Source organism: Cryptomeria japonica, chromosome 6 (assembly GCF_030272615.1).
Source record: "Cryptomeria japonica chromosome 6, Sugi_1.0, whole genome shotgun sequence".
Classification (NCBI taxonomy): domain Eukaryota; kingdom Viridiplantae; phylum Streptophyta; class Pinopsida; order Cupressales; family Cupressaceae; genus Cryptomeria; species Cryptomeria japonica.
The window spans coordinates 550,363,603-550,382,266 of NC_081410.1; the positions used below are offsets into that span (position 1 = coordinate 550,363,603).

General features: G+C 37.9%; 1 protein-coding gene across 6 annotated transcripts in view; it reads left to right on the forward strand.

The window, feature by feature from the left end:
• The first annotated feature begins 595 nt into the window (after positions 1–595).
• The window catches only part of LOC131041271 (chlorophyll(ide) b reductase NOL, chloroplastic), a 217,369-nt gene continuing 199,300 nt past the window's right edge, over positions 596–18,664 (forward strand). For 3 of the 6 annotated variants that reach the window (XR_009104996.2, XR_009104997.2, XM_057974302.2), the window contains exon 1: positions 596–988. Coding sequence is in view for 4 of the 6 variants with exons in the window: in XM_057974302.2 (XP_057830285.2) it covers positions 706–988 (283 nt within the window). In the remaining 2 variants the exon portion in view is untranslated. The remainder of the gene's footprint in view (positions 989–18,664) is intronic. The other 3 variants (XM_057974300.2, XM_057974299.2, XM_059207482.1) reach the window with 1 other exon arrangement.

The following is an 18,664-nucleotide window of genomic DNA, read 5'->3' on the forward strand; positions in this document are numbered from 1 at the left end:
TATAGTAGGAGCCAAAAAAAAATGGTAATGGAAGGTCCATTAATAAATATCACATGTACCAATAGTGGTGCATTTTTTAGCTTTTTTGACCAAAATTAGCTCATTACTGGGACATTTGTGCACCACTACTGGGGCATTTGTCCACTACTACTGACTATTTTGAGTTATCTACTATTGGCACAAAGGTGATCTTGTATTGGACCACACTTTGAAATGTGCACTTTTTGACTTTTGTGCACATAACGAATTCCACAACGCACATCGTTACTACCCACAAGCCAAAACAATAGCTTTAACTAGTTAAGTCGCATACGAAGAGAACAAAAAAAAATCATCAGAATCAGATGAACCATTTAGAAACTTAAGCTACGCGAAATTAGCTATGACAATTAATGACTCCTTTCTCCTAAAAATTATTTAAGATTTGTTATTCCTTGATCCCTTAGATTATTAAGCCTTGACGAGGTCATTATAATCATTCATTCATTGATTCTACTTCCCCATAGAACTCATAACGTTATTGCAATTTTCGAGATTTTTCTAATCTAATATAGAAAATTACTTTATATGGGTATAATTTAAAAGAAAACCACAACCATCAACTCAATTCTAACCCGGGTTACACTCTGCGCCTTCAGACGTCGACGAACATACTTCCCTTATCTCTGGGGCGCATTATAATACCAGAGATCAAATTTCAGCGCTATGGCAGCCGCTGCTCTGGCGGCAGTACAGGGAATTTCCCCCACCAGTTTTATTACTCCACGAGCATTTCTCATCAATAACTATTCGCACATCACCCATCCCAACTCGCAATGTGGATACTCTTCAGGAGGTGCACGGTACTATCGTTTGAAGTGGGAATTGAACCGCGGACCTGTTATTGGTTTTCAAAAGAAACGACATTATTCTTCCATCTACAGAATAAGAGCTGCAGATGAGCCAATGAAGCCGCCTTACAATGTACTTATTACAGGCTCCTCCAAAGGTTAGCACACTCCTTATCTTCTTGTTTCTTTTGTTTTCCGTTTTGTTTTCCTAGGGTTTAACTATATTTGTATTTCTGCTCATCCTCGTCGCGGGACAATATTGCTACAACTTAAGTTCAATTGGCTGCGAAACATAGCTTAAAAGCATAATAATTATTTGGCCACATGTTTTGAATTTCTTGAGAAATCTGAATTCTACCTGAAGTACGAATCATTCATAAATAAGAAATCTAAAATTCTACTCTGTCTAGAAATCCAACGGTCTAAAGGGCCGGTCTAAAGGGCCAATATGCACCAAATTAATCCGATTTTAAGTTCTTTTTCATGGTTCTTTTCATATGAATCTTGAATAAGAGATTTGATGTTTTGCAAAGTCTCGACTCTTAAAAAAAACTCATTCAGACTATCCACCTTTAATGAAATGCCATTATGTTTTTACTGCCCAAATCATGAATAATTCATTGAACCAAATCACAAAACTTCTCATTATGAAATATGGTGATTCTTTTGGGAATATTGGGCTATAATACAGCAGGGTTCCGTGCCCCTTGCTGCTCAAATCTTTTAGAAGATTTTATGCCCCATGATTTTTTTCTTGGATATTTTAAGTAAGTTTTAAGTTACAATTTGTATCTATTTATTAAATTTAGATGATAAAACTTTAAAAAAAAAGGACTAAAAAATATCAGCTACGTCTTAGTGGCTGCATAATTTTAACGTTCCCTCTCTATCTACAGCTAAACCTTCAAATATTGATTTTTAACGTTCCCTCTCTATCTACAGCTAAACCTTCAAGTATTAAATTATAACAATTCCATTATTTTTAAAGAAAATTACAATTATACGTTAAACTAATTAAAAGACTAAGCAATGAAGAGCTCAGTAGAACCTGCTGTTAGTGGTCACAAAATTTTTTAATATCGAAGGATATGCTTTCTTTATAAAATTTCCCTTAACAATCTGCGGAGTAAAAAACTTGCATCTACCAATGATGCTGATGTATAGCCATCTAGTTGGAATGGATGTGCGCTGCTGTAAACGGGCCACATAATTGCTGGATAGATGCTTCCCCTGCTTCTGAATAGAGAATATAAAATGGAAGTTCAACACCGCGTCTGCTATGTGTAGTTCATACACGTGTGATCATCGATGTACCAAGTCAAATCTAGGAACATAAGGTTGGAGCATAATAAACTTAACTCCTTTTACAGCAAAACTGGGATTCAATGTTAAATCCAAATATTCAATATCTTCTTTGTAATATAGCTATGCCATAGGACATCTCCTCAATGAAAAGAAAGGCAGAAATTTTTATTTCTAAAGAGACACTATTAAGAGCAAAGCCACAATAATGCCACAAACTGTTATTGTGTATTGCATTGGAAATTCGGTGCTTGTTGACAGAGTGGTTTTGTCAATCCTATAGCTCATGCAACCGGAGAACGGCCAATACTCAACTTGGTTAGTGCTTGTTCTTAATGAAAGAGGAGAACTTGAGATGCTAGCGTGGAAGAGGCATATAGCTCTATAAGACGATGAGTATAACATAAAAAATTATCCAGTAAACATATTGTCACTTGAAATTTAGTTAACTGAATCCATTAGAATTGATTGTATTTAGGTAAGACAGTTATTTAAATAGAAAAGAGTAACTTGTGAGATTGTTGAGTTAGAAAGTAGGACCAAAAAGATCAGTATAGGTTTTCAGTCACCATAAATGATCAGATGCATATTTTTGGAAACAATTCATCATCTTATAGAACCTTGTGCCTGTTCACTTTAATATCTCAAGTTCTCTTTCATTAGGGACAAGTACAAGCCAAATGGAGTATTGGCCATCACCTAGTCCTGCTGCATGAGCCAGAGTCGCACAAAACACTTAGGAAAGTATTGTGGGTTGTTTATCACGTTGCAATCACTTTTCATCAATCTTTGCTGGATTACATCTTCCATCTCATTGTATCATATCAAGCTGTTGCGGACTTCTTAAGCTTTTATGGGCATGCCTCCAAGCATGGCTATTTTCATCAATATGAGCAACTCACCCTCTTTCATTATCACATCATATCGGTATAAATACTGGAACTCATTTACAAACTGTAAAACATCATCTAATCATTAGCCAAAGTTTACTGTTTTTCTTCAATCATTTTTAACTGTTTCTACAGGACAGTTTTGTTGATGGTTTATTATTTTATGTTTCACAAAATTTATTATTTTTTTAAATGGTCACAATCTATAATAGCTGCCCACATTGCCAACCCTTATGATATAGAGTTTGATTGAAACATCTCCCTATATTATTGATAATATTGACATATGTTAAAATTCTACAACAATTTAGAATATTAGCATGTACTTATATTGCATACTAATTTGAATATTGACATGTCCAAACTATACGAGAAATAAAGTAAAACAAGAAGAGGAGTTTTTGAATTTTCTTATAAAAATAATTTTGCATGGTATGAAGACAACGAGGCAAAAAACATGCAGATCATATACAAGAAGCAAATATAACAAAACCTCAAATTATTTTAATAGAAGAGGAGGCAGGGGATCTATTATGTAAAGTCGTAATATGTTGGTGCATTATGACACACAATCATATCTACGTATAGCCCAACTACATTACTCGTTACAGCACGGAGCCAAATATGTCAATAAACCCAATGGAACACAATTGCTGTTATTGCTGACATTCTTCCCCATGATGACTATTGTAATGAACTTGAAGTAGATCTTGGAGTATTTGTACCTTTCATGAGCTAGAGGCTTTGTAAAAATATCTTCTATTTGATCCTTTGTAATACAGTACACAATCTTGTTCAATCCTTGTTGAACCAATCCTTTGATGTAGTGATGTTGTATCTCAATGTGCTTGGTCTTAGTATGAAATATCCGATTCTTTGTCATTTGTATTGCACTCTTGTTTTTATAATACAAGAAGGAACTTGTATTATGTATCTGATGCAATCCCCCAATAATCATCTCAACCATATTGATTAGCAAGTAGTTGTTGTAGCTTTGTGCTTTGCCTCTATTGTAAGAAGTGATACAATTGGTTATTTCTTGGGCTTTGAAGACAATACTACAAAACTGTTGTCATTTTTATGACATCCTTGGTCCATTAGTGAGAACCGATTAGAGATATGTTCCATGGACCAGCGCTACCCCAGTTGATCAAGGACAGGGCCAATGGTCATGAAGTGTTAAGTGTTGTCTTGTCGGGAGGCAAGTTACAAGCCTTTTCCTCATGACCTTGGAATCCTGGAACCCCCAAGTTCCAAGCCTTTTCCTCATGACCCTGAAATCCCATAACCCCCAAGTTCCAAGCCTTTTCCTCATGACCTCGGAATCTCGAAACCCTCAAGTTCCAAGACTCCTCTCCCCTTGCAATAGGACCCAACGCTCGACTTCCGACGACTTGCAATACTTCTAGATGACGTGATCAACACTCAAGGCTCTTAATGCTCCACCAACCCTTGCGACTTGTCTACTTTTTTTCATGGAGCTACAGGGGCTCATTTAATGATTTTTGCAGGATTGCCATCAAGTGGAGTCCAGGGCCATGCTTATTTATGGTTACTTGATGGCCTTCATGTTAGAACTGCATGCTCTGACTTTGGAATGTTAGACAATCCACCTTCTAGAAGTAATTTTTTTCTTGGGATTGCCTTGTCAGGGTATGGCTAGGTTGCTTGCATACACCCCATGTCAGGTCTGTGCACTTCCCTGCCTTCCCTGACTAACTTTCCTCTATGCATGCCAGGGTCAAGGCTTCTCCTCCTTGACCATTGATCTCTCCTCTGCAACCAGTTTTCTATATGTAGGCTATTAAGCCTCATTGTAAAGGGTTCTCTTGTTAAAGTATAGCATCAGTCAGTAATCTGATCAGACTGAGTCAACTAAGTTGTCTAATTGGCCTAATCGGCCTTAGACAACTTAGTTTACAAATTAGTTATATATTGTTATGATAAAATTATAATTGTGTATGAATCGACTCTTATAGGATTCGATTTATGAAATGATTAATATATATATATATATATATATATATATCGATTAATGTATGAATCGATTCTTTATTAAAACGTATTAACCAGAGTTCCGTGACTCGTGGCGAGTCACGCGAGTTAGCGGGCCGGGTGACCCCTACCGGGTCACGGTGACCCCGACCTGGGCTTGGACGGGTCAGGGGGCGTGACTCGCCTAACTTGCTGAGTCAGCGAGTCACTCCCTGACTCGCCGAGTCCGAGGGTCGTGACTTATGCATTTTAATTTTTCATTTTATAATCTACCTTTAAAGTTGGAAATGAGACTAATGTTTTTTTTCTTTTCCTTATCTCAGATAGATGGTGGCAAATGTTTGGGCCTTCAACCCCAAACCTTAAAAAAATTGCCATCCGCATATTGAGCCAGCCATGTAGTGCTTCTGGATGTGAGCGCAACTGGAGCATGTTCGAGCACATCCACTCGAAGAGGCGAAATAGATTGTTTGTGGAGAGGTTGAATGATCTAGTCTTTATTCATTACAACCTCCGTCTCAGGACCAGACATATTTTGGACGTTGACTCCTCTCCGATCACTCTAGAGGAAGTCGACCCCGAGTCCGATTGGCTCATTGAGTCCACCGATCTAGTCTTCACTGATGAGGACCTTGAGTGGGTTGACCAGGTAGACAAAGAGGCTGAGGCTGTGGCTATGGCAGAGGAGGAGGATAGAGCACGATCAGGCACAACACCTATGGCTACTCAGACTGGCACATTATAGGCAGAGACTATGGCTACTCAGTCATCCAGGACCTACCTTTGACGCCTTTCTAGGAGGGAGATAGACAAGGCTAAGCCAGAGCTTGAGCCATAGACTTGTTTTTGTTTACACTTTACAGTTACATATATGTTTGGGAACATTTGAAGTCATGGATTTTATATACATTGGACAACATTTATAACTCTATATATCTATGTTTTCTAACTCCTTCAGCTACAATTTACATTTCTATGCATGTGATGGATGTATGTTTATGTATGTGATCAAATTAGCTTCTATTTGATGATGTTATAGTGTCTTTAAGCTTAATTCAATAATGGGTGTATGAAACAAGTTTTAAATCGTTAAAAATCTCTAAATTTCAAGGGTTTTCTTATTTTGCCGAGTCGTTGCCGAGTCGTTGCCGAGTCGTTGCCGAGTCCAAGGCGAGTCACGAGCCGAGTCAGCCTTGCCAAGTCAGAGCCGAGTCCAAGTCTGGGAACTTTGGTATTAACTAACTTGTCTTTAGACGTGTTAATGTCTAACCGATCTTAAGGAGGAGAGACGTGATGATTAAAGAGAGACATTTTGTTTGGTTCAGATATCATGTTACGTATATAAGTTCAATCTCTCCCTCCTTTAGCATATCGATAAGGTAGAAGATAAAAAAATAAAATACAGTCCCACATTCAACGTATTAGATTTGTCCAACTCCAACAACAGATCGTGTCCTTTGTTCTGCAGATTCTCTATCATCTCCAGTTTGCATTACACAATTAACAATCAGATTGAGTTCCTCCTTTGTGCCGTGATTCCTCTGTCTACCAGCAAATCATTATTGATAGGGCTGATTGAACTCATAGTCTGAACTGTAGGTGAAACTAATTCATTGGCAAATAATTTTGCAATTATAATTTGATCACCAAAATTGAACATCTCTCCTTGTTGGCTTGAACTATTCTTATGCTTTTTCACTTCTCTTAAAGACTTGTATATTTCTTGCATTTCTACAACTATAAGTTTGGCCATTGGCCTTAGAATGAATTGAAATTATCATTCTTGCCTTCCTTCAACTTATGCATGTTGTGTATGTTTCCTTACCTTCATTATAAGTGTATTTTTTATAGCTTTCTCTCAAGTATATGTTGTTAGAGTAATCGGGTCTTTACTTGATTAATTAAACAATATTTGTTTAATTCTTTAAGTTCCCAATTATCTTTTTACACTTAAGCTAACATTAGGTGCATATTAATTAATTATTTTATTAATTATTATGTGCAAGCCTAGGGTTTTCCCTTTTTAGGGTTTATTGACCTATTAGAGGTTAATTTTTCTTTTCATTGTATTATCTTTTCACAATACATTTTTGGTGAATTGGAGCTCTTATCTTTTGAGAATATTTTTCTTGTGTTTTGTGTGTTCTTCAGATTATTGCTTCCTTGCTTCTCCTTGTAACAGGTTATTCAGCTTGCAGAAGATCTTCAGGCTACTGTGGGGTTGTATTTCTCAACTCCAATATGGTATTAGAGCTCAGATCTGCAGCTATCTGTTCCTGTTTTTGAGAATTTTGCATTGGAAGCAGATCTGGGGTTTCAAGCATTTTTTTGTGTGCTTAGGGTTAAGGTTTTTTTTTTTTTTTTTTTTTTTCTGAGCACTTTGGGCCTAAACGGACCTCACCATCGTGCTCAGAAGGCCCAAAAACCCCTATAGTCATATAAAATTTGACCATTTTTGACTCCTGAGCATCTGGGTGATTTTTTTTTCCCAACCAAGCCATACGACTTTGGCACGCAAATCGAGAAAAAATAAAATTTGCCTTTATACGGCATGCAGGCCGGATCTTGACTTTATCATCAAAATCTTTCAAAAGTCAAAAAAAAATTCGCCAAAATCAAAAGGGGGCGTTAAATATTTTACCAAAAAAAAGGGGTTTTTTAGAAGGTTGCAGCTGTCAGAAGGTACCGCAGGCTGTCGTACGACGCTTGCGGCCTTGTCTGCCAGGCCTCACTGGCCAGCCCCCGCCGGCCCCTTTGACAGCCCCTCCGCCCCCATTGTCGGCTCTCGTTTGTGGTCCCCGTCGGTAACTCTGCCCTTGCCGTCGGCTACAGTCTGCGGCACCCGTCGGCAGCGTCCCCGCTCAAGCGCCGCCGCCGCTGCTGCCACCCGCTCAGCGCTGCCGCCGCCCGAAGACTCCCGCAGGCAGTCGCTCTGTTCTGCCCAGGGCGCACCACCTCCGCCCAGCCCGAGTGCCACCTCCACCCGGCCCGCCACCGCCACCTCCGCCCTCTGGCCACCTCCTCCTCTCTCTAGTCTTTTTGCGAGGGGGTTGGTTTTTTGGGTCTAGATTGAGCATCCAGAGTTGGATTTTGGCGAACGAATAGGCGTCGGAAAGGTGATTGTGAGGCGGACCTCGTGGTGGTGGATTTTTTTCCTGAATTTGCTGTTTGATTGTATTTTTTACCAGTCAAAGTCGGGCTTCTTTTTTGCACTTTTGGGGCCGTAGAATGGGCAAACGGACTCCGTTTTTCGAAAATGAATAGGCGTTGGAAAACTCTCAGCATGCTCTTTTCAGATTTGTGATCTTTTTTCTCAGAATATTCATCAGGTACATGAGATATCAGTTTGAATTTTTTTTGCTTATGCACTACTTCCTTCTCATTACTATGTACTAGGGTTTGGGTTTCTCTATTGTGGAGGGGTGTTTTTTTTTCTCACTTTCTGTCATTTAAATCACAAAACAAGAACACTTAAACTCTCAAAACAAACAAACCCTTTTGCATCTTCTGTCTATTCTGAAAGATCACATAATAAAAAAAACCAACAAGCAGGTGCAGGTGCAGAGTTTTTTTGTTCTCATGGCAGATCCTTCAGTTGAGTTGTTGACTTCACACAACTATCACACTTGGAAGCCCCGCATCACGAGGCTTCTCAGGGTATGAGGGTTGTGGGCTTTTTTGGATGAGGTTCAGCCAGTACTGTAGCGTCCTTATGAGATTCTTATGCATAGGAACAAGCTGGATGAGGCCATGGGTTTGCTCTCTTTGCATGTTTCCGACAGTCTTCTGTTTCACCTTGATGAGTTGCTTACTCCTCGAGATATGTGGTTGAAGTTTGATTCTCTCTTCGGGAGGATCAATGAGATTCAAGCATTATAGATTGAGGCAGAGTTGATTTCTTTGTCACCTGATTTTTTTCCCACTATTGAGGATTTTTTGAACAAATTCAAGACTACTAGATCTGTTCTTCAGGGATGTGGAAAGAACAAGACAGATACAGAGTGCATTCATTTGATTCTTTCGAAGCTTCAGGGTCACTTTCAGTTTTTTGCCTCTGCTTTCTACTCCACCATGGATGGCTTGGGTGCTCGTTTCAACATGCCTACCTTTGATGTCTTTTGTGAGCGCTTGTCTCGTGAGCAGTCTCAGCTTTCTCAGCTGGATACACTCTTAGGCTCCAAGAACAAAGCATTGGTTGCTCAGTCCTCTAAGGAGAAGGAGAAATAGAAGCAGAAACCAAAGCCCAAGAAGAATTCTGCAGGCAGTGAGTCTTCCTCCAAGCCACCTCCTAAGTCTGATTCTAAACCTCCATTTCCTCCCAAGCAAGGGAAATCTTCACAGTCTGGTGAGTCTTCCTCCAAGACTAAGAAGAAATCAGCAGACACTTGCAGTTTTTGTGGCAAGGAAGGACATCCAGTTTCTAGGTGTTGGAAACGATTAGAGGCTTTAGAGGAAGCCATGCAGTAGCATCACATTTCCTCACCTCAGGCGTCTTGACCTTCCACAGTGAAAGGTCATGCTCTTATTGCTTGAGCTTCGACTTATGGGTCCACATGGATTCTAGATTCTGGTGCTTCTCACCATATGACTCACACTCAGCAGATGGTTACCTCTCTTGCCTCTTGTGGTACTTCACAGATTCCAGTGGGTGACTCGGTTCAGCTTTCAGTCTTGGGTTCAGGTTCTGTCTCATTGGATGGGGGTACTCTGCAGGATGTTCTGGTTGTCCCTGACATCTCGACGAACCTCCTGTCCATCTATCATATTTGCCACTCTGGCTCTGGTAAGACAGTTGAGTTCTCACCACATGATGTGGTTATTCGGGACCTCCATGACTCTGATTTAGTTGTTGCTACTGGGAGTGTTGACACTGCATCTCGTCTGTACAGATTTGATGGATTTGAGCCCTCTGAGGGTGCAGGTTCTTCTCTTATAGCACATGCAGATTCCGTGAGTAAGCTTTGGCATGAGTGCTTGGGCCATGTCAATTACAGATATCTTCAGCAGATGAGTACACAGGCACTTGTTCTTGGGCTCCCACAGATTTCCTGCACTGATGGTGTTTGTCATGGTTGTGTGCTTGGCAAGCATCACAGAGATCCCTTTCCGAAGGGAAGAGCCTCTCGTGCTTTGGCACCCTTGGAGTTGATTCACAGTGACCTCATGTCATTTCCCACTTTTTTTTCAGGGGCCAAGTATGTACTCACTTTTATTGATGACTTCTCCAGACGCACATGGGTGTACTTTTTTAAGTACAAGTCTGATGTCTTTGATTCATTTCGAATCTTCAAGACATATGTAGAGAAGCAGTCTGGCTGTTCTATTCGGCGAATACGTACAGATAATGGGGGGGAGTATGTGAATCAAGCTTTCAGAGATTTTTGCACTGAGCATGGTTTGCAGCATCAGTTTACTGTTCCCTACACCCCTCGGCAGAATGGTGTCGCTGAACGCAAGAACAAAACTTTACGGGAGATGGCGAATTGTATGATTCAGTCCAGGTCCATGGATTCGTCTTTTTGGGCTGAGGCAGTCAATTGTGCCAATTATATTCAGAATCAGATGCCTCACAAGGCTATTCGACATATGACTCCTGAGGAGGCTTGGTCTCATGACAAGCCTGATGTTTCCTTTTTCGGAGTATTTGGTAGTGAGGCATGGGCTTTTATTCCTGATGCTCAGAGGCAAGCCATGGAGCGGAAGAGCCGACCACTCATTTTTGTTGGCTACTGTGAGGATGTTAAGGCGTACAGGTTGTTTGATCCTGATTCCAGAGAGGTCCTGTTTCGACGGGATGTTCAGTTTGATGAGCGCCTTCCCACAGTAGATACCCCGACTCCAGTGTCTACTCCTCTGCCTACTCCAACTACTGCACCCCTTCAGGATCTTTGTGAGGATGATTCTGATGATGGTGTTGATGCTCCACCATCCCCACCTCCACCCGCTCCACCTCAGCTGCCCAAGTGGGCTCGCCTTACTGTTAAGGCGACAGGTCCTATGGCCGGTGATCCTTCAGATACTCGTCGCACTCGTTCTCTTACTGTGGGTTCTAGTCTTTTGAGTCATGCTATTTCAAATGATCCTCAGAAGTTTTCAGAGGCGACATGTCACCCTGAGTGGGATTGTGCTATGGAGGAGGAGTATTCTTCTATGATGAGGAATCATACTTGGGATCTTTGTCCTCTTCCTAAGGGCAGAAAGATGGTTAGGTGCCGCTGGTTGTATCACACTAAGTATGCTGCTGATGGTTCCATTGATAAGTACAAAGCACGTCTTGTTACGAAGGGGTTTTCACAGGTTGAGGGTATTGATTACTCCGAGACATTTGCCCCTGTCGCCAAGATGAACTCCATTCGCTTTGTACTATCTTTTGCAGCTTCTCGGCGTTGGCCTGTTTTTCAGATGGATGTGAAGAGTGCCTTCTTGCATGGGGATCTACAGGAGGAAATCTACGTGGAACAGCCTCAAGGATTTGTGCAGGATAGTTCTTTGGTTTGCAGACTTCGGCGTTCATTGTATGGTCTCAAACAGGCCCCTTGGGCTTGGTATGAGAAGATGGATTCTTTCTTGCTCTCCACTGGGTTCTCCCGCAATCACTCTGATCACACAGTGTACATTCAGCTTCTTGAGGGTGACATACTGATTCTTGTGCTCTATGTTGATGATCTCCTCATCATGGGTAGCTCATCCTCTATGATTCAGCATATTCAGCGTGCCTTGATGGACCAGTTTGAGATGACAGATCTCGGTCTTTTGCACTATTTCCTTGGTCTTTAGGTGATTCAGTCTTCTGATGGGATCTCTCTCTACTAGCAGAAGTATGCTCTTGACATGCTTCAGCGCTTCGGCATGCTTGATTGCAAGCCTGATCCCACTCCATTTCAGTCAGGGGTTGTTTTGACTACTGCTTGTCCCACTCCTTTAGTCGATTCTACACTTTACAGGCAGTTGGTTGGCAGTTTGTTGTACCTGACTCACACCCGTCTTGATATTTCCTTTGCGGTTGGTCTTGTTACTCGATTCTCCCATGATCCTCATGAGAGTCATTGGCAAGCTGCCAAACGTACTTTGAGGTACATTTAGGGCATTAGTTCTCATGGCATTCACTACACATCAGGGGAACCTCACATTGTTGGCTACACTGACTCAGATTGGGCTGGTGATGTCATTGATCGGAAGTCTACTTCTGGCTTTGTTTTCTGTCTTGGCTCTGGTCCTATCACATGGTCTTGCAAGAAGCAGACTGCTCATGCATTATCATCTACAGAGGCTGAGTACCGCGCTGCTGTGCTCGCTAGTCAGGAGATCTTATGGCTTCGACAGTTGATGACTGAGTTTGGTTTTCCTCTTGATAGTCCCACTGTTCTTTGCTGTGACAATCAGAGTGCTATTCATATTTCCTGCAACCCGGTAGAGCACCAGCGGACGAAGCACATTGAGCTTCACATGCATTTCATCCGTCAGTTGATTCAAGATGGTGTTCTCATTCTGGAGTACATTCCCACTTCCGAGCAGGTTGCAGACATCTTCACGAAACCTTTTGCATCGCCATGCTACCTTCAGTTGCGTTCTATGCTTGGGGTGAAGGAAGTTGTCCTTGGGGGGTCTTTATGAGGCCTTCCTTCCTCCTCCTCCTTCTTTCAGCATGTTTTTTATCTCTTTTTGGAGAGGATTTTTTTCCCACTGGGTTTTCTCCTTTGTCTCCGTTTCATAGAGATTTCATTGTATTTGGGTACCTGATCAGGCCTTGTTGCCGAGACCCATCTTTCATGCTTTTAGTAGTTGTTCTAGGTTTTAGCTTCTCCCTAAGTCTAGCTTAAGGGGGGGTGTTAGAGTAATTGGGTCTTTACTTGATTAATTAAACAATATTTGTTTAATTCTTTAAGTTCCCAATTATCTTTTTACACTTAAGCTAACATTAGGTGCATATTAATTAATTATTTTATTAATTATTATGTGCAAGCCTAGGGTTTTCCCTTTTTAGGGTTTATTGACCTATTAGAGATTAATTTTTCTTTTCATTGTATTATCTTTTCACAATACATTTTTGGTGAATTGGAGCTCTCATCTTTTGAGAATATTTTTCCTGTGTTTTGTGTGTTCTTCAGATTATTGCTTCCTTGCTTCTCCTTGTAACAGGGTATTCAGCTTGCAGAAGATCTTCAGGCTACTGTGGGGTTGTATTTCTCAACTCCAATATATGTTGTGTTAACTTGTTTTTGAGTGTGACTTGTGGGAAACCTTCTCCCCTTTGACATCCAACAAATTCTAACCTTCATACATGCGTTTGGGGTCATTCATGCAACTAAAGTTTGTGCATCTCCAGGGTATTTCAATTGATTTTTTGTGTCATTTCTGGTGGGGAGAGGAACATCTCTTATCTTGGTGCATCACCTTTCATTTTAGCATTTCCTTCTTCCTTTTTCCTCTGCAAGCTGCTAGGATAGGTTTAGAAGTAGAATTTGGAGTGTTGAGTTGGTTCAACACCTACACTTGGATTGATAAGGAAGCCTACCTTCTCTGGAGATTCAACCCCCTTGGCAAGGTGCCACACTTCGGGGTTGTTTCCATGTTTCACAAGGTTGCTGAGGTGATAGCCCAGCAAGGGTGCAAGCTTTTGTGACAACAAGAACCAAGACTAAAAGTCTAATTAGAAGAAAACCTCTGGTCAACTATGGACCTGTCTAATTTGAATCTATTTAGCCAATCAACCTATTGTTCCTCTTATTGCTGAAACTTGAGACCATAAATCAATGCACCTCTAACATACTTGAGAATCCTTTTAGCTGCACTCCAATGTATTTCCTTAGGTTTTGACATGAACCGAGATACCATGTTCACTACATATGTGATATTTGGTCAAGTAGTCAAGTGGATCAAACTACCAATCAGCTATTTGAATAGAGTGGGGTCTATTAGGTCTAACACATCTGAATTAGACAACTTAAGTCCAACTTCAATGGCTGTTGACTTGGTTTGCAACTCTTCATTTTAAAGTTTTGAAAGATGTTCAAAACACACTTTCTTTTGAGACATGAATATTCCATCTTCATTTTTCCATACTCCTATACTAAGAAAATGGTGCATTTTCCCCAAATATGTCATCTCAAATGCTGCAATCATAGCTACTCTAAGTTCTGCAAATAAGGTTTTTTTTTGTTCCTAGTGTATATAAGATCATCTACATAGAGAACTAAGATAAGAATATCATTAGTTGAGTTCTTGATAAAAGATTAGGATCTAATTGACTACTAAAAGAACCTTTTTGTTGTTGGAATGAGTCTATTCTTGAATACCATGCTCTTGGTACCTACTCAAGACCATACAACACAACCTTCTTCAATTCATAAACATAGTATTCTTTAGAAGGTATTTCAGAACCTCTAGGTTGTGACACATATACCTTTTCATTAATATCTCCATTTAAAAAGACACTCTTTACATAGATTTGATAAATTGCCCAACTTTGCTAAGCTACTTGTAATGTCCCCTACTAGGATTTGGTCTAACTAAACCATAATTAATCTACTTTCAAGTGCTTACAACTTAAACTAACTTGATCAAGAGTCAAGGCTATCTTAACATGAAAACAAATCTGAGACATTCTTTCTTTAGTTGATCAAGTACTAGATAATTTAATCTTATTCCGATTCATTTATAAATCATTTACATTTATTAAATTACCAGTTTATGAATTATTATATATTATTATAGAGTCGTTACTAAAAGATACTACATTAATTATATTTATTGTATTAATATTTGTTATTATATCAGTATCCATATTTATAACCCTTATATCATTCCTTATTGTGATTTGAGTATATATATATATATATATATATATATATATATATATAAAATAATGTTACCAATAATTTATATATTTGCTAATAACCTATTAAATTGTATTCATTTTACTAATTGTATTAACAGTCTTTTATTATATTAACAACCTCATGTTGTGTTAACAGTATTTTATTTTATTAACAGAATCATGTGTGTTAATAGTATTTTATTTAACAGCATCATGTGTGTTAACATTATTTTATTATATTAATACTTGTATTAGACTGTGAACAGCCCCTATTATCATATTAATGAAATGCTATATTCTAACCAGTAAATAAATATTAAATAGTTCCCTACGTATTATCACAGATTTATACTTACCGTGGCAACTGTGATGGTTGCTGGTGAAAGTCTTACCTTTCTTTTCTCTCTTTTTCCCTATTCTCTTTTATTATCTCCCGTGTGTCTCTTATCTTATTTTCCTGTGTGTGTGTTATATGCCTGTAACTAGATAACAGTTCTGATCTGAATTGATCGATAATCCTTTCATTTTTATAAGCACCCATTATATATTCCCTTATTTTTTCTTCCTCCTCCGATGTATATCTTCTTGACCTTTTGTGAAGGAAGACGTCTCTTCATTAAGAGTCACATCCATTCTTAATAAGCACAAACGAATTGATTGATTCATGCTCCTTTACCATAATCAGTGGCCTATTAATTTTAACGCTGCTAACACAACCTATTCTTGCCCATCGATTTGATTAAACATGGTATTAAATAATGCTTGTTGCTGTTTACAATTTCTCCATATTATGGATATGGATCACTGGCTTAATTTATATTAATCGTTGATATTAATCATTGTTTAGACAATTATTTTGGCAGAGAATCGCCGATCATGGGCTTCAGTTTGGCTTAGTTAATTAGTAATAATCGTAAACATTGTTTTATGCAAGCCATTGCCACACTTATTGTCTTTAATATTTGAAGTTGATTGATAATCGCCGATTGATAATTATTGTCTATTATCCTTAGTTACATTCTTTTATGAATCGCTGACTTATTTCATAATAGCCGACTTTCCTTAAAACACGATCATATCCTTTGATCTTTGTAATTTCTACTTGCTGTGGTTTTGTTGTTGCTGTCATATATCATATTCCTGATTGTAATAAGTGCAGATGAATATTTATGTGTCTATTTAATAAATATTTTATTATTGAAATTATTAATGTAAGTTAATATTTATTGTGGTTATTAATAATTTTTTTGAATATTAGTTAATAATAAATATTGATTGTGGTTATAAATGCAAATCAATATTTATTTAAAAATTATTGTGAATAATGGTCGATAGTAATATACATGAACAAATAAATAAATAGTTTAGATCCTCTTCAAATGTAAATACTCAGAATATAAGGGATATTACAAATAGATGAAGATTGGATTGCATAAAGACCACATCCTTATCGTTCTCCGCATCCATAACTAAGTGGATGAATTATGTACTCCAATTTCACTTAGTTGAAGAACTGTAATATTATAAGATAAAACTATAAAGTTTAATAATAAATATTAATAAATATATTAATAAAAAAAATAATAATATTTAATCATTACAAATAATCTTTGGTTTTATCGTATTAATTACTAATAATCACTTTATTTAAGATATATATATATATATATAACGATCAAGGAGGGAATATGACAGTCTTATTATAATATTAATATTATTTTTATATTAATGAATGATTAATATTACTATTAATATTATTAATTACATAATAAATGATAATTTATTATTATGATGAAGAATCACAAAATCTATTATTGATTACATCACCAGGATGTGGGGTTATGACAACCCTCTCACTTTAGAGGAAAATTGTGAAGTCTCATAAATGAGACGATTTTCCCATATTATTAAATGTTAATTAATAAATGTTTTTATTATCGTATTTATTTAATCACAATAATCTAATGTCCAAAGAGGGGTTATGACAGTCCGCCCTTCCCGAATTTGCTTGTCCCCAAGCAAATGTTTATTTTAATTTCATCAACTAAGTCATCTACCAACATGAGTTAAACAACACAGAGCATATACATGGAAAACACGAAGCATACACGTGGAAGGCACAAAGCATACACATGGAAAACACAAAGCATACATATATGCAAACACGGAGTATACATGTGAATACACACATTGTGAAATTTCTTTCTTGTTATGAGTAGAAATACAAATCAACACTTGCCTGATGCAAAAATAAACATCCAATCTAGTTTGTGATGTCCCCAACTCCGCAATCTAAAGAAAACATGTAAACAATAAATTTTAATGATTGATTAATTCATCTCGGGTATAATTAGTCAAAATTCATTTGAGTTCATTTGTTATCAATAAGTCAATTCCATATTTAATTCCTAGTGGGATCAAGAGGATAAGCTACCTTAGGATGCCTGTAGCGCTTATCAGGCCCAAGGGCGGTACACTCCCCCTTGGCCCTCTTGCCAGAAGCCCTTTGTCAACTGCAGTGGGTGGCCTACCTGACAGAGGCCTAGTTCCTGCTATCCCTGTTGCCTAATTCCTCATTTATCTCACTGGGTTTGGATATGCAATTGTTTTATTCATTATCTTGGTAGTAACTTATATCATTCACCAATTGAGTATTTAAGAATTTCAATTGGAGTAAATGTAATGAGTCTGATTAGCCATATCGACAAAGAGGATAGATAGCACAATGTTTGGATACTTTCCTCAAGTATTAAATGGACTATGCTTAACTCCCTATTCGCCATTAATGAGAGAGAAAAGATTTAGACACAACGAGACGCCCGTAGCGCTTATCAGGCCCAAGAGCGGTACACTCCCCCTTGGCCCTCCTGTCAGAAGCCCTTTGTCAATTGCAGTGGGTGGCCTACCTGACAGAGGCCTAGTTTCTGTTGACCTCATTGTTCTGTCTCTCTCCCACACTAGTGGTGAATGTGAAGTCTACATCTATTATTAGTCAATTTCTTTAAGATTATACTGTTATCAATGAGATAATTCCACTATTTTAATTTGAATTTCTCTGAAGTCATACCCATTCAATATCTATTTGGCTGATAATAATATATTTTAAATTCATCTTACGAGATAGAACCTTCGTTGCTTATCGGTCATGGTACTTGCCTCTGTTCATTGACTAGAATAATTCGTTGATTCAATCCTACCCTATAGGATGGCAAGATCATAGCTCTGATACCATTTGTAATGTCCCCTACTAGGATTTGGTCTAACTAAACCATAATTAATCTACTTTCAAGTGCTTACAACTTAAACTAACTTGATCAAGAGTCAAGGCTATCTTAACATGAAAACAAATCTGAGACATTCTTTCTTTAGTCGATCAAGTACTAGATAATTTAATCTTATTCCAATTCATTTATAAATCATTTACATTTATTAAATTACCAGTTTATGAATTATTATATATTATTATAGAGTCGTTACTAAAAGATACTACATTAATTATATTTATTGTATTAATATTTGTTATTATATCAGTATCCATATTTATAACCCTTATATTATTCCTTATTGTGATTTGAGTATATATATATATATATATATAAAATAATGTTACCAATAATTTATATATTTGCTAATAACCTATTAAATTGTATTCATTTTACTAATTGTATTAACAGTCTTTTATTATATTAACAACCTCATGTTGTGTTAACAGTATTTTATTTTATTAACAGAATCATGTGTGTTAATAGTATTTTATTTAACAGCATCATGTGTGTTAACATTATTTTATTATATTAATACTTGTATTAGACTGTGAACAACCCCTATTA